The 16067-nt window shown below is 51.7% G+C and overlaps 6 protein-coding genes across 6 annotated transcripts; 3 read left to right on the top strand and 3 right to left on the bottom strand.

Annotated features, from left to right (window-relative positions):
- Nucleotides 1-95: 95 nt before the first annotated feature.
- CTRU02_201583 (Nephrocystin-3-like protein 3) lies at nucleotides 96-3613 on the bottom strand (the record flags this gene model as incomplete). Its single annotated transcript, XM_070203884.1, has 4 exons — nucleotides 96-2226; nucleotides 2283-2433; nucleotides 2482-2881; nucleotides 2951-3613. 4 exons carry the CDS (start codon nucleotides 3611-3613, stop codon nucleotides 96-98), a joined length of 3345 nt encoding a protein of 1114 aa, XP_070062466.1.
- A 638-nt stretch (nucleotides 3614-4251) lies between these two features.
- Nucleotides 4252-5910, top strand: CTRU02_201584 (u4 tri-snrnp-associated protein 2; the record flags this gene model as incomplete). The annotated part of the gene is made up of 1 exon (XM_036729050.1): nucleotides 4252-5910. One exon carries the CDS (start codon nucleotides 4252-4254, stop codon nucleotides 5908-5910), a length of 1659 nt encoding a protein of 552 aa, XP_036579200.1.
- An 863-nt stretch (nucleotides 5911-6773) lies between these two features.
- CTRU02_201585 (translation initiation factor) lies at nucleotides 6774-8022 on the bottom strand (the record flags this gene model as incomplete). The annotated part of the gene is made up of 3 exons (XM_036729049.1): nucleotides 6774-6954; nucleotides 7003-7860; nucleotides 7991-8022. The coding sequence occupies 3 exons, from the start codon at nucleotides 8020-8022 to the stop codon at nucleotides 6774-6776; spliced, it is 1071 nt and encodes a 356-aa protein (XP_036579201.1).
- A 1936-nt stretch (nucleotides 8023-9958) lies between these two features.
- Nucleotides 9959-11911, top strand: CTRU02_201586 (anaphase-promoting complex subunit cut9; the record flags this gene model as incomplete). The annotated part of the gene is made up of 2 exons (XM_036729051.1): nucleotides 9959-10055; nucleotides 10137-11911. The coding sequence occupies 2 exons, from the start codon at nucleotides 9959-9961 to the stop codon at nucleotides 11909-11911; spliced, it is 1872 nt and encodes a 623-aa protein (XP_036579202.1).
- Nucleotides 11912-12564: 653 nt separating this feature from the next.
- Nucleotides 12565-13164, top strand: CTRU02_201587 (uncharacterized protein; the record flags this gene model as incomplete). Its single annotated transcript, XM_036729052.1, has 1 exon — nucleotides 12565-13164. One exon carries the CDS (start codon nucleotides 12565-12567, stop codon nucleotides 13162-13164), a length of 600 nt encoding a protein of 199 aa, XP_036579203.1.
- Nucleotides 13165-13310: 146 nt separating this feature from the next.
- On the bottom strand, nucleotides 13311-15657 carry CTRU02_201588 (acetoacetyl- synthase; the record flags this gene model as incomplete). Its single annotated transcript, XM_070203885.1, has 5 exons — nucleotides 13311-13469; nucleotides 13527-14153; nucleotides 14206-14922; nucleotides 15210-15494; nucleotides 15547-15657. 5 exons carry the CDS (start codon nucleotides 15655-15657, stop codon nucleotides 13311-13313), a joined length of 1899 nt encoding a protein of 632 aa, XP_070062467.1.
- Between the last annotated feature and the right edge of the window lie 410 nt (nucleotides 15658-16067).

Consider the following 16067-nt stretch of genomic DNA (forward strand, 5'->3'; position numbering starts at 1 on the left):
TCTTTCTTGTCCTGAGTGGAATCCCGGCCGAGTTACCCTTTCGAACAGCCCCGTCGTCTCTTCTCTCTGCATGCAAGCGAAGTTGCGCAGTTCGATTAGAGCCGCTCATCCTGACGGTCAGGCGTCTGCAGACTATTATCAACGGATTCTTGCACAAGCCTGACCGCGTCCTCCAGCTGACCCCTCGTCTCCAAGGTGAATACGAAGTTATCCATCATCTCCAAGCCTTGTTGGTTGCTATCGCCGAGCATTTCTCTCTCTGTCTCGAGGCCATGCGAGGGCAGTCCGGTACTCTCCTCATGACGACCTTGCGTTTCGTGAAGCAAATGAGAAGCACTAATCGTTCGGGGATGCTTCTCTCCAAACACTCTCGCTTTTATATCCAAAACCCGTTCCGCCAACTGCTCAGCCTCGTCCAACCGACCTTGATCCATACAATCGATAGCCAAATTGCTCATAGTGACCAATGTACATATATTCTCCTCTCCTAGTACCCGCTTTCGTACTTCCAACACTTGTTTATTCAGCAATTCGGATGTCTTTGGTCTATCTGTCCACTTATAGACAGTAGCAAGCTCGTGTAAACTGCTTAAAGTGTCTGCGTGCTCTGCCCCTAATGTTTTCCTTCTCCTCTCTAGCGTTTGTAAATGTAACTTTTCCGCTTCTTCAAAACGGCCTTGATGTTTAAACAATCTCGCAAGACTATGCTTGTTGCTCAGCGAGCTCCGGTGGTCTGGCCCTCTCCGTCTTTCATTGGCCTTCAGCACCTCTGAAATCATCTCTACTGCTTCATCTAGTCGACCTTGCCTCCGGTATATGTGCGATAGATCCGACTTACTTGACAAGGTGTAAGGATTATCGTCTCCAAATATTTCTATCATGAGCGTTACTGCTCGTTTTTGGTAAAACTCTGCGTCCTGAAGCTGCCCTTCATACCGAAGAAAGCGAGCAACCTGTTGCGAGAGGTATGCCCATTTAGCCCGGACCCCCTTTTGTTTGGCCCCTGGGTGTTCCAAAACGGCGCGGGCATGGGGTAAGTATTCACGGCATAACTCTCGGTTCTGATGATCTCCCTCAGGAAAAAATGAGGATACAATTTTGAGGGCAGTTTTGGAGAATGTTGGTAGGCTTTCATCGTCTATTAGCCATTTGCGAGTAGTTAGTTGCACTAGCCTGTGCATGTTGTATGAGCCTTCGTCAGTTTTGGAAATAAATGAAAAGGCTTGAAGAACCCCAAGAGCTTTGGTAACCCCCCCCTCAAAATCAGTGTCTGCGACAGATTCAATGCCGTTATGACCATCAGGGCCGTTACAGCTGCCACAAGAGCTTCTGTCAGAGCTTTGCTCATGGTCGTCGTAAGAACATAGTTCCTCTACCAGCATTTCGCGACAGTAGCCCCGAACAAAATCTTCAGGGATACCCTGAAAATCAAACAAGCTCATAACAGACAGGAGATCACTTGCCAAAAGGCATTGTTTTCTAATTTGTTCAAAGGAAACAATCCAAGTGGCTGTTAGTGCGTGCGGCGATTCTGAATCTCGTCCAAAAGCCTGAAATGGCTCGCTAAGGCGATATATCAGGCTAGAGTTACTACTTCCAAGCAAATTGAGGTAGTCGCCAACGGATATAGAGTTCTTGAGAATGAAAGAGGCTGCTTGAGCAAGCGCCAAGGGTAAGTACTCCAGTTGAGAAGAAAGTTGTGATAATTCTTCAGCTGATCCCTTAACATCCTTAAGTAGGGAGTGTAGTAGTGAGTCAGTCTCCCTCTCAGTCATGTTGCCGACTTCAACGAGGGATGTAGAGGCAAGGTCTACAGCCGCCTGCTTGTTTCTGGTTGTAATAAGAATGGAACCATGCGCACAATCGGGTATGAAGCGTCCTACTCCGGAGTCTGTTGTGTTTGTTATGTGATGGCTCTCGTCAATAATATTGACCACGCTATTTGTTGGGAAGAAGACTTGTGTATCATCTGCGTTGTCAATTACAAGAAGCCACCGATTTCGTTGCTTGTCTTCCAACCATTTCTTTACAAGCAGAAGAATATCGGATGTGCCGCTGTCTTTGTTAGCTTTGAGGTCGCCGTACTCAGGTATTTTGCATTTTTGGGCGATGTCTCTGAAAGCGTCACGAAAGCGTTCAACGCTACTCGCGTGGACCCAGAATACAGAAGCGTCCGCAAATGTCTTCTGGAACCGATAACAGTAATCTAAAGCTATTTGTGTTTTCCTAGAACAGGTAAGCTTACAAAAAAACAAAAATGATAACTGCGAGAGTAGCCATACCCAGCTCCACCCAGGCCATGCAGTGCTACTCGGGAGCATAAAGTACGACTACTCTGACAGTAGCCTTCTGCGTGGCCGAAAAGTTTCTTCATCTCTTCGAGAATGTGGGAGCGGTCAATAAAATTCGAATTCCGAGTGTAAGGGACAAGAACTATGGATGGTTAGTCGAGCATCCGGGCGGTGTGATCGAACTACTTACACATAGGATGAGACACATTTGTCGTTCTAGAATTTGGCATCCTTTGGCTATCAGCTTGTTCCGTCGGTGGTGTCGATGGGAAATGCCTAAGAAGCGCCTTCGCTGCAGATGCAGCCGCTGCGGCTGCAAAACCCTGCCACTTCTTGTTTTTGTGACTGTCGGCATAGTCACAAACTCCCTTAACAATGATGGAAGGAATTTCGTCCCACACACCTGCACCTTCCATCTCAAAAGCAATGATTCCATGTTCTTGAGCCATCCTGTCGCGATGTTCCCCTGACTTCATCACAGTGTCTCCCGAGCCCACTTGGCCGACAAACACACGAGGCTGTGGCAGGGCCGCATTGGGTGTAGTTTCTCGGCTGCCCAAGTTCCGTTGTTGTTGAATAGTAACACGTCTCTGTGATTTATGTGCGCTCGAATCACAATTTAACTCAGCGCAGGATGCATTCGTTGCAACATCACACACCTTCTCTAAACTACAGCTGCACCCTGACAGGTGACGATGTTTGTGGAGATAGTTCGCTGGAAAGAGAATATCTTCTTCGTCACCGGGGTATGCGTATTTGGATAACCTTCCGTTATCAATAGCTTTCTGCTGAAATAGTGACATCGTTGTGAAAATTTCTTGGTGTAAGTCGTTGCGTGCATGATCCGTCTTAAGGTAACTGAGAAGTGAGCGGATTTCCTTCTTGGGTCTACCGAAAACATCGTTGATCTTGTTCTTCTGAACAAACTGGCTGGAATATTGACGGCCAAAATCGTATTGGACGATGCTCTCACTGATAATAATATCGCCAAGCACAATTTCAGCATCGGAAGTAGGCCTGGGCACCCCGCCGCAAACGCCACACAGTAAGGCTAACTTTAAAGCACCAAAATTGAGCCCTAGACTGTTTGCTGCGCTTGCTGCACTCGCCTTTCCCTTATTAGGGAGTAGGACGAGCACGACATTGTGATGACCCATCCGACCTAACGTATACGAGTTGTAGTCACCGGAGGCACTTCTAAAGTCAACCTCCCGTTCATCCCATATCTCGTCGAGGGCTAACACCGCGGCGTCCAGTTCAAGAGGCAGCGCACATATCAGCGCCACATGGAAGTCAAGATGACTGCGGGGCCGAGAGCTCATCGTGATCGTCAGTCGTCACTCTCGGATCGTGCGTCCGCTGCGAATTCAAGCTGAGTAGAACAGTAGAAGAAAGTTTCTCCCTGCATGTCGGTGCGAGAATGACGGAGGGAACACATGAGCGGGTTTAATATCTACTTAAGTATAGGTGAGGCTGCGACTGCCGCACACCAAACTGGACGCACTCCTCATCACAAAGTGCCATTGGGTATTGATGCGACGCTGCCTGAGTCACTCGGGCACAAGTTAATGTAAGCGCTTGTTAAAGTGCGGTGGTAGCAAAAGTGCACTTGCTCGGAGCATAGGCCATCATCAGATCAGGCTCCGTAGTTGAACCAATGCTGGTTTGATTGCTATGCTAGGACTGGATAGCAGCGAGTTCAACTGCGAATGAAATGAAAACTGATGTCACCGCGCACCATGGATGTTTCCGCGACTATCCTACCCCGGCAGCCTGAGCTCTAGGCGTTGTCGCAAATGTGGGGCGTGTGCCTATCACTTGTCGGCTGGCGACTTTTTCGAACCTTGCGGCAAGGACCGCGTTCTGTTGATCCATCAGCGCCTTCAGTCTCAAATCGTCAAACTAGCTACAGAAACAACCATTCCGAAGTCCAATACCCCGCAAGAGCTTGCGAACCAGCATGGCGTACAGGAAACGCCATGCGGAAGAATCCCTCGACGAACTTGTAGGCGTCGACTCGCCCGCATCGAAGCGGTCGAGAACCGTTGACTCGCTGCTATCCAATGGATCGATCGATCAGAACGGGCAAGATGCGAGGGAAAGGGAGGAGGCAGCAACACCTACAAACGGCGATACAGAGACGGAAAGGAAGCAAGACGATGCGGAGGACGTGAGCGACATTGATGGGGAGACACCCGCGCGGGCCCCAATCCGTCAGTCCGCCCCAACAGATGGTTACGACGACCTATACCTTGACACGATAGACCGTAACGTCCTCGATTTCGACTTCGAAAAGCTCTGTTCCATCAGCTTATCCAACATCAACGTATACGCCTGTCTAGTATGCGGCCGTTACTACCAGGGCCGCGGCCCCAAATCTCACGCCTATTTCCACGCCCTGGATGAGAACCACCATGTCTTCATTAACATGCAGACACAAAAAGTCTACGTGCTGCCGGAGGGTTATGAGGTCAAGTCGAAATCTCTAGACGACATCAAATTCGTCTCGGATCCGCGATACACCAAGCAAGAAGTCGCCGCGATCGACCGCCCCCCGCTGCGCGCGTCCTTCACGCTGGCAGGCAAGGAATACGCCCCAGGTTTCGTTGGCATGAACAATCTCAAGGAGAACGACTACCTTAACGTCATTGTCCAAGCACTGGCACACGTCGCTCCTCTTCGTAATTTCTGTTTACTGGAAGATCTCTCGGCGCGCTCCGAGTTGGCGAAGCGGTTTGGCATTCTCGTCCGGAAGATCTGGAACCCTCGCGCTTTTAAGGCCCATGTTTCACCACACGAGTTACTACAAGAGATTTCGCTCTTGTCGAACAAGCGCTTCACACTGACGGCACAATCGGACCCCGTTGAGTTTCTGTCATGGTTCCTTAACAACCTGCACCTCGGCCTGGGCGGCTCAAAGACTAAGCCAGGCAGCTCTGTTGTTCAGCGCATTTTCCAGGGTAAGCTGAAGGTTGAGTCACAAGCTATTACTGCTCGCGCCGATGCTGGCGACCGTCTCCGCTTCGAAGACGCAGCCGTATCAGTAACGTCGACGCGCTTCATGTTTCTCACTCTCGACCTTCCCGCCGCACCTCTCTTCCAAGATGAATTGGAGAAGAACATTATCCCCCAGGTTCCTTTGACGACGATTCTATCGAAATATGACGGCATTCAAGCCCAGGAGCACCTCGCCCAGCGCAAGCGCTATCGCCTTCTCCACCCTCTACCCCCCTACCTCGTCTTCCACGTGAAGCGCTTCAGCCAGAACAAGTTCGTTTCGGAGCGTAATCCGACCATCGTCACCTTCGACCCGAACGGGCTCAACGTAAGCCCCTATGTCGAGCCGAACCCGGCTGAGTGGCCACCCGGTGAGCCTATCATGTACGATCTTGTCGCCAACGTCGTGCACGAGGCTGTTCGCGCCAAGGAGGACGTGGCCGACAGTGGCGAGGAGCGCAAGACGTGGAAAGTGCAATTACGGGACAAGGGCCGCGACGAGTGGGTTTCGTGCCAAGACCTGTTTGTCGAGAAGGTGCAGAGCGAACTGCTGTATCTGGGAGAGACGTATCTCCAGGTTTGGGAGAGGAGGCGAACGCCAAAGAGTAAAGGGAAGGCTTAGGATTTAATAGCAATGTATGATTAAATGAGAATCCAACACGCGGAAGACGGAGTACGCGTAAATAAATAAAATATACTCTTAAAAGAAGAAAAAAAATCGTGTAGTATGTCTTGCCGCATTGACATCGTTCGAGCAATGACACCGGAGCTTGCGTAGCCAAAATTGGATTCAAACAAACATCAACTCCAGCTAGGACGGTCGTCACAGTGATGAGGTCAGTTGAACACACAAATCATCAGTCACAAGCCAGCACAATGACGCTCAGGTCGTAGTCATTGAGACTATCTCGTTCAGGCCCCTGTCTGAACCGCGCAACCAGCTGTGCCGGTGCATTGCATCTCAGATAGCAGTAGTATACACCTCCCAAAGATGATGATATGGGTTAGCCAATCCCCAAATAACCGCCTGTGTGCAATCCATAAAACAACGTGACCGCTAAACGTTGACCGCTGCCCATTTTTTGCGCCCCCTAAATCGCTTCGATCCCGTCTCCGAGATCTGAAAGGGAGTTTGAGGGGGACACTTTCGTTCCCCTTAGCCTGCTATGTGGAAAAAAGAACAGCAGCCGGCATGCTCTCCCACCCTATCCTCACTTTCCTTCCTCTCTTCGTCTGCTCCCCCCCTTGATCCCATCCGGTATTCTTATTCCAACAAGGTATATCTTTTGTCGGACTTTCAACCCAAATGTTATGATGACCCAGAGCAAATAGACAGGGCCGGTAGTGTACAAATAAACATCAGATGGCTTGACAAAATGCAAGAAAGGCATGAAAACTTCGTGCTGGCGTTTCCCCCAGCATGACGCCCGTGAAAAGGGTGGAAGGGCATGTGTCCGGGGTTTTTGGGAGGTGCGTAGTAGTGGCTCAGGAGGTGGCGGGCTGCTTCTGTTCGTCATTCGACTGCTTCAGGGCGTTGGATCGCTTGTCATGCTGCTTCTCGCGGCGTGACTCCTCGATGGCTGCCCTGTGCTGGATGCTCTCGTCGTGGGACTTGAACTCGAAAATCGTGTTGGGAGGGCACTTGAGGTAGCTCTTCCACGTCTCACTTCAAAGGTGTTAGTTGATGCCATCAGCCTTGTCCGAATGAACTCACCGAATTCTGAGTACACGTCCGCCGGTCGAGCGCGTCCAGATGCTAATGATGTCCTCGCCGTTGCGGACGCTCACCACGCCTCCACAAATTTCGTCACTGCAGTCGAGGAAGGCCTCGCCAAGGAGCGCAAACACGGTGTCCTCCCAGTACCGGTCGACAATACCCTTCTTCAGGCGCAACACCCACTTGCCACCACTTCTGTTCTCCTCATCCTCCCAAATGGGACGGACGCCCCTCTTGAAAAAGTGATACTCCCAACCCACTGATAACTCGGATGGTCGCTTGAGATGCGGGTAGCCAACCCAAAACTCCTCCACGGTGTTACAGTGGATCATGGGCGTCAGAGACTTGGCGTACTCCTGATACGGCTGTCCCTTGGGCTGGGGCGGCCGACACCACGTCACCCACTCGTACTTGAGCGGGTGAGAGCGGAGGGTCTCAGATGATGTCCGGGTCGAGGTAGGCTGGGAACCCACCGCCTTCTTCCCCGCAGCATTCTCGGCGATGGAGGCCATCAACGGCGCCTTCGCCAACGGGTCGTGTGACGAAACGGCACCGATAGGTTTGGCACCGACCTTGCCCATAGCAAGGTCAAAGGGATTGCCAGGGGATTTAGGTGTCTTGGCCGATCCGAAGGAGGCAAAGGCGCCAGATCCCAGGGCGAAGGCGTTGGAAGCACCGGCCGTGGGGGAGGCCATGCCGCCGCCTGGAGTCGTTACGTTGTTGAAGGGATTTGATTTGCCGCCATGTGAGGACGAATCGCCGCCGAATCGTTTGGCGAAGGAGCCGTTACGGCTGGCATCACCGCCCGGTGCGGGACTGCCATTGCCAGGTGTCGAAAGAGAAAGCTTGCCTGAGCTGCACGAGAGTCGCACTGTCAATATATGCAGATTGCTGAACGAAGCGACCGTGGGGGGGAGGATGGGACGTGCAGACGAGGGTGTCGATCGTGAAGGGGAAAAAAAGAGGCAACAACACAGCAACTTACTTTGTGCGGCGGGTCCATAGGTTGTTATCCATGGGGACTGCTTTCGAAGGCTTTTCCGGATGAAAACACTCCTATTCGATACAATCCCTCAAAGCTTCAAGGGCAGCGGCACCTCGGTTTACGGTTCTGGTCGCAGTTGTGGCGGCTGGGACAGACGGATGGAGATGGGATACGATGAGGTCGGGATGGCGGCGGCGGCGGCGGGCGGGCAGTAGTGAAGAGGGCGTGCAGGGGCAGTTTCGCGGGAGGATAGCACTGAAGGTGGGAGAGGAAACGAGTGTGCTTCGGTAGGAAGGAGGCCGGGGGTGTAGTCGAAGGTAGTTTGGATCGGTTATTGGTATCTCGTGGGATGCAGGATGCGGGTATTACAGACGTGGTGTTTTATGTGAAGTCGGTAGATTTGGAGTGATGTTTGTGAGGCGAAGAGGAGGGCGAATTATCAACTGATGGAGAACAATGAACAGCTTGAAGAAGAAAAAAAAAATAATACGGAGTACGGATACTGAAGCCCCATCCTCCTTGACCTTAGTCGTCACCTTGTTATCGATGGCGGATAGAGCGATAGCGCCTCGCTTAGCCCGGGTTAGCCTTACCCCTGATCGTTCCACTTCCACTGTTACAGCCAATGAGAATGGCAGATCGCAGAGACGGGCAAGCTGGAACGGCGCACCACAGTGAGGTCACAGCGAGTCCCGTCCCTGGGCCCGGGGCTGGAGACGCCCATGCCGCCCACCAACCACTGCATTGGGCGCGACGGCCAGCTATGGAAGGAAAGGTACTACTACGTAGAGCAGACAGTCCACAGGGAAGACTGCCCGACCATTCCCATTTCCAAGGCCTGATTGTTTTTTTGGCGGTGTCTTGCAATACGCACATTTTTACCTAAGACTAGCTAGGGAGGGGGCACAGTTCTGTTATTGGCATTACTTAGAGGTTGCGAATCCATGACTTGCCATTATGCGCAGTCAACTCTTTTTCTTCACCCACCGTCTTCCGGAGAATCCGTCATACCTTGCCATTCGGCTCGCCATTATGCGGCCAAGGCGTCGGATGCACCTGCAACAGTACTTAAGATGACATCCCCCTTCCCCTCCACCTCAAGAAGCCTTCTCTTGTCTGTCAGAAGCCAGAACCTCTCACCACCCTCAACGGTCGGATTGGGCATGTCCTGAGAGATGCATGGCCTGAAACAAATGTCGTGCTACATTGCATGGCCGAACAGAGTCATGACATACTGGCTGTATTAAAGGTTGCGGCCAACATTGAAGACAGTACAAGACACTTTGGAGGCTGACTGGTGGTCATTGGGGCTAAACTTCGAGCTTCTTCGAGGTTGGGGCCCAGCAGGCTTCTCGCACATCCATCACCTGGTATGTTTTTCAGAGTCTGAGCACGCGCCAGCAGCCCTAGAATAGAAATCACTGTAGCCTTAGTCCGCCAAAGCCCCCACGCTGTCACTGCATCTGATTTAACATGTGCCGGATATTTAATGCGGCCAATAGACTAAACGATTCGAAGGCGACATATCATAAATTCAACTTGGAAATGATAATAGAAATGCTGTAAAACGAAACGCCAGCGCCCAACTGTAGGTACTTCACCACCTAAACCACGTGGTGTGCCTGGTAGAAGCGCCGTGTGGTTGGCCTACCCCGCCATTTACTGGATCCACACCCCTGTCCAGCACCTAGCACACAGTGCATCCACGTCCCCTCCAATTCCCAGGGCGTCATCCAAAGAAAAGAAAGTCCATATTCCCGTCACGCCGTTAGCCTTCGACGCGCCTGGCCGCGCTTACCTCACCACATCGCCCTCTGCGACACCTTGATCGACATCCCAGAAGTCCCTCCTCGAGCCTCATCGAGCCCACCGCCCCTCTCCCATTACCGTCTTTCGGTCATGCCCCCGAGTTAGCTATCCCGCGTGCCGTTCCAGGTCCCCCAGCTCGACTCGCGTTGCCTTGCGACCATGGAAAAGTTCCTTCGGGAATGGAGGCAGGACGCCCTAAACAAGGCCCAGTATGATTCTGCCATCTTCATTGGCGACAAACTTTTGGCCCTGACCAGTGAGTTGCTCCGCCGATTCAGCTTTACTCCTTTCCACGCAACTTTACTGAATTTTTAATTTTTTTTCTTTCACCCATCAGATGACGATAAAGATGCCTTTTGGCTAGCTCAGGTGCACTTCGCAACCGGCAACTATACTCGTGCTCAGACATTCCTCGCCAAGCAAGATCTCGTCGCCCGCAATGTTTCCTGCCGATATCTGGCCGCACACTGTCTTATCAAGCAGTCGAGGTTTGACGAGGCATTGGCTATACTTGGCGACCGAAACACGACCCATTTAATCTCCAATGCGAGCAACAAACGGAAGGCGCAAAACACTGCTCCTTTGGGTAGGGCTATAGGTGCTTATGCTAAGGGCAGCTCCAGAGATAGACAGGCTCGCGATGAGGCCGCGGAAGAGGAGTCCACAAACAGGAAATATGAGGCCGCAATGTGCTACCTCCGAGGCATCTGCTACGCTAAGCAGAACGCCTTTGACCGAGCGAAGGAGTGCTACAAGGATGCTGTACGCATCGATGTGCAGTGTTTTGAGGCGTTCCAACAGCTTATGACCAACGCCCTTCTCTCTCCTGACGAGGAGTGGCAGTTCCTCGAATCACTCGACTTCGACTCAATCAACGTTTCTGGCGATGTATCTTCCTCCCAAGAGGCGGCAGAGTTCACCAAGATGCTGTACACGACGCGTCTATCCAAATATCGAGAACCATCAGCGTTTACCGCCGCATGCGATACCCTATCGACGCACTACCACCTATCTGACAATTCCGATCTTCTTCTCGCCAAGGCGGATCTTCTCTATACACAGTGTCGATATCGCGATGCTCTCACCATCACGGACTCCGTTCTTCAAAACGACAAATACAATTTCAGCGTTCACCCCCTACATCTCGCCTGCTTATACCAACTCAAGATGAAGAATGCGCTATTCCTAATTTCCCACGATCTCGCGGATACTCATCCGGAAGAACCATGCTCGTGGTTGGCTGTGGGTATATACTACTTTGCCATTGACAAGATCGCGGAGGCTCGGCGATACTTTAGCAAAGCTAGCATGATGGATGCACACTTTGGGCCTGCATGGATCGGGTTCGCACACACATTCGCCGCTGAGGGAGAGCACGACCAGGCTATCTCGGCCTACTCAACAGCAGCAAGACTGTTCATGGGTACCCACCTCCCGCAAGTCTTCCTTGGCATGCAGAACCACGCTCTCAACAACATGACACTTGCGGAAGAGTTCCTGAAGACTGCGTATGGATTATGCAAGACAGATCCGCTCCTTCTCAATGAAATGGGAATTGTTAAATATCACCAGGACAAGCCGCAAGAGGCTGTCCAGTTCTTTAGAGCGGCGCTAAAGATCGCCGCCGAAATCGACTCAGACCCTCAGGCCTGGTTGTCACCGAGGACGAACCTAGCCCATGCGTACCGTCGCCTGAGGTTGTGGAAGGAAGCACATGTAGAGTTCGACGAGGTCTTACGCCAGGGAGGCAAAGACCCTGCGATTTTCTGCGCGAAGGGTCTCATATATCTCGAAGAAGGCCGTCCGGAAAAGGCCATAATCCCACTGCATGAAGCGCTAGCCATTAACCCGCAGGATGGTATCGCTACGGAATTACTTAACAAGGCCTTGGAAGAAACGTCTGTCATCGACGTAGCGGATGGGGATGACCTAGATGCCTTCGAAAGTGAGCTAGATGTGGGGAAAGCAGCTGCCAAACAGCGCATAGCACAAAAATCGAGTAGTCGACGAGATGCGAAAGGAAAAGCAAAAGTCAGCAGAGCAAGGGCAATGCTGATGGAGGACGAAGACGAAAAGGGTGAGAGCATGATGGAGATGACTGATGACGATTAAACACCCCCCAAGCCACCATATTACTGCTTAGATGGCAAAAAGAAAAAGAAACGCATGGCGTCTATGGCAGGTTTAGAGCGCCCGAGGCCGCATACTGGCTCAGAAGGGTTGTATGTGTCCGTGTCCATATAGTTACCGGTTAATGACAACTAAACTTACATGATCAAGATTGCGATCGTGGGGGAAAACGCGGAGACTATTAATTGGCTGTGTTGCTATCCGGCATCCCTCGCATTCTTTCTCGCTAAACCAATTAACCCCATCGATCCAATTCGTTAAAGGAGCGCCCAATGTTCGCATTTGGGGCGCTAGCGTCGATCTTATGTGCTTTGTAACCGAGACTGGTCGGCCCATGCTGACATATTCGGGACAACTGCTGTCTTGAACGCCGGCCACATCCCGTGGCCCCCAAATAGATTCCTGGAGAAGTGGTATGATAAGCACGATAAACGTTGGCAGCCCGCTGGTTCCTTAAGAAGTTCTCGGAGTTAACTATCCGGACGTGAACATCAAGCGCGAAGCCTACTTCATAAATACAAGGTCCATTTTCTCCCAAAAGAGCCCAACGGATCTGTACAAATTCGATCATTTTCGCTCCCAACACACAAAAATAAACCTTCTACCCCTCATCCAAAGATATCAAATTCGCAGACATGTCCCGCTACTTTCCACACACAGAATACGCAGAAGACCAACCCCTCTCTCGCACAATTCTGGGTGTCCATGTTCTTACCCGCGGCTACACTACCGGCGCCGTAGTGGGTCTCGGCGTCGCCTCCGTCGGGGGCCTCTACCACCGCCTCCGCGGCTCCGCAAAAACCGTGCCTGTCACAGCATCACCGGCAACAGCCTCCGCACTGAGAACCACAGTTCTTACCCGCCTCCTCCGCACAACAGGCACAGCCAGCGCCGTCGGTGTAGGCCTTATGGGCCTTGCGCTTGCGGGAAGGATGAGAGGGCGGGAGGATATTGAGTGGCGCGACCGCTCGTGGCGATTAATGGAGAACCGTGGTCAGTTGGAGACGGACGACTGGACATACGGCGGCGCTGCGGCGGGTCTTGTTGCGTTCGGAGTGTGGCAACGGGCGGCAGCGAAAGGGGCTGCTGTTGGCGGATGGAGGGTCGTCGCTGGTGCAGCGGGACTGGGGAGCGTGGTAGGCACTGTTGGGTACATGGTTTGGAGGTACGGAGTGCACTCCGGGAAGTTTCCGGAATACGCTGCCGTCGAGGAAACTGCCTTGGGGAAAATATGAATGTGCACGAGAGGGGTTGAGGGTGAGATATGTCTGGGGAAGGCAGAGATGGGTTAAAAATATGGTAATTTCATGTTTATGGAGTCTACATTGTAGACCCTCGGCTCTAGAGAAGCGTACGTCTAATCTCCATGTATAATGTAATGTTACAATTTCTCTTTTCCGGAGAGCACTTCCTCTACTTTGGCGAATTGGTAATAAAAGTCTAGGCTCTGAGGGTTCAGAAGCGTGCCGCTTGGCTTGATATGTTGGCCGGACACGATCTGTTTGACCGGCAATTCCACTTTCTTCAGGTTCACAGTAGTCTGTAACAAATATTAGCAGCTTGGTCTCATTGGTGTCTGGAGCAACGTGACACTTACCGGTATTTCAGGCGTCTCGAAGATGTACTTGGGCACATGCCTCTTGGTCAACTCCTTCCGAATAGCATCCTTTACCTCTCCCACCAGCTTCTTATCAAATTTCTCACCCTGTCGCAACAGCAAAAACAGCATGACGCTCTCATCGTTGTCACCAGGCCTCCTCTGCCCAACACACAAACTGTCCACCACCTTGCCAGAGAAATTCCGCTCAATGACAGCGTAGATCTCGGCGCTTCCGAAACGGATACCGCTCGGGTTGAGTACGCCATCTGCACGGCCTAGAAATGCGATATTGCCCGTTTTGGGGTGGACTTGGCAAAAGTCGCCGTGGGCCCAAACATGATCGAAGCGAGCGAAATAGGCGGAGTGGTACTTTGTACCCGGAGGAGCGGAAGCAAAGCTGGAAGCGGATGAAGAGGGAGAAGTAGCATCACCCCAGAGGAAGCATGGGATGTTTGGGAATGCGGCCGTGGCGACTAGTTCGCCTGGTTCGCCGCGTGGTACAGCTTTTCCAGGCCCGTTGGGGAGCTGAGCGTCAAAGATTTCGATGGGGACTCCGAGGGATGGACCTTGAGTGCCGCCCACGTAGACAGGTGTAAGAGGGTTTTCCATACCGAAACAACCCGCCTAAGATTATGTTAGTATCGCATAAAAATCGTTAGGGAGAGGGTCGTCTTACAATATCCGTGCCACCTGAGAGGTTCGCCAGGTGGACATGGCTTGGGAAACCGGCGTCGTAGAACCACTCAAACAGCTGGTTGGAGAGAACCATACCGGTGCTTGTTACAATTTTCAGTGAGCTCAGGTCTGTCACCTTTCGAGGGCTGATGTTATTCTTGGCCACCTCAAACATCCATCTCGGGCTGATGCCAAGTTTCGTTACACGCTGCTCTCCGAGGATACGGATGAAGGAGGTGAGATCCGGAACGAAGGGCGAACCGTCATACATAACAACACGAGCGCCACTCAGTAGAGCTGCTACGTTTGCTAGGTACATGATCCATCCGGTAGTAGTGTACTGCAAAGTAACGGATTCGGCGGACATAGATTCATGAAGGCGGCCTTCTTTGACGGCGTTAAGCATGACGCCGCCCACAGTATGGACAATCGCCTTCGGGATACCAGTCGTCCCGGAGGAGTAGTAGATCAGGAATGGCGCGTAGAATGGAATCCGTACAAATGCTGGCGGAGGCGAAGAGCCCGCGGACTTGAGAAAATCGGCCCAAAGCTCGGTTTTGGGTACGGATGAAATGTCGTGAGGTTTTGCGAATCTCGGGATTGAAATCAAGCCGGAGAAGGAGGGGCAAGATTTCATGCCAGAGACAATCTCAGCCATCTTATCTCGAAGGTCAACGGTTTTGCCATTGTATACAGTGGCGTCGTCGAAGAACAGAAACTGGACGAGGATGAGTGAGTATGTAAATACAACAGAATGTCAGTTAAAGCGCCTACTTTGGGGTCGACCTGAGTGGTCCGCTGTAGGATTCCCTTCACACCCATATCGGTCGATGAGCTACTAAAGATGGCCCCTAGCCATGTAGCAGCTGTGAAAATAAGTCATGTCTCGATAGAGTTGGCACCCACAAGGACGATGCGGTCGCCCTCCTTCACCCCGCGTGCCTTCATCGCGGCAGCTAAACGCCCTGTATCCCTTCTAAAGTCGCCCCAGGTGAGGTTTCTTACTTCGCCTGTATTCCCTTCCCGGATCTCAGTCACGGCATACTTCGCATCTTCCTTGCCCGTCGTTCCATGATAGTCGATGGCGTCAGAAGACTTGCGAGAGAAGAGAATGTTCTCCGCCCAATTGAGTCTTACGTCAGGAAACCACTTGGGGATGGCATCTATAGGTAGAGACTCATCCACCACTGATGTCGCTTGACCTTCATAGATGAGATTGGCATAATTAAATAGGTGGCCATAGAACTTGGAACGATTGGAGATCGACCAGTTGTGCAGGTCATCAAAAGTCTGAGATTATGTGAGTGTTGAGTTTCATACCTCGGAAGCCAACAAAGATTACCTTTAGCTGTAGGCTGAAGGTGGAATTCACGGATTCCAAGAACCGATACATTTCTGTATCGTTGGGGTTGGGATGCTCCCACAGCTTCCGAGGTATTTCGTCAGATGCCATGACGTAGATCTGTTCTTGATGTTCAGATTTGGTAATTACGCGAGGGATGTAAGAAACAGCTGAAGGGTTCACCTGTCAGAGCTGATATCAAATTTCTGAGTGAGAAATGAGGAATCGAAGGTCAATTGATTGTTTGAGGGGAGGTTGGGTTTTGGGGTAATTGAATAGGTTTGGGCGACGGTGCTTCCCCAACGCCTCGTCTCCTTGCCTCGGCCTGCACCACCGGAGTGCGGGGTTAACGGGCCGATCGACCAAACCGAGGAGAAGCTCTGAAGCCGACTCACAACCAACGGCATCCGGAAGGACGGTCTCGGAGGATTATAGTTGTAATTACAGATCATGAATCGTCATATCTGTCGTACAGTGAATTCTAAATAGTTAAGATGCGGGGACTTCCTAGCAGGATTAAA

The sequence above is a fragment of the Colletotrichum truncatum genome (genome assembly GCF_014235925.2).
Source record: "Colletotrichum truncatum strain CMES1059 chromosome Unknown Contig_0001, whole genome shotgun sequence".
Lineage (NCBI taxonomy): Eukaryota > Fungi > Ascomycota > Sordariomycetes > Glomerellales > Glomerellaceae > Colletotrichum > Colletotrichum truncatum.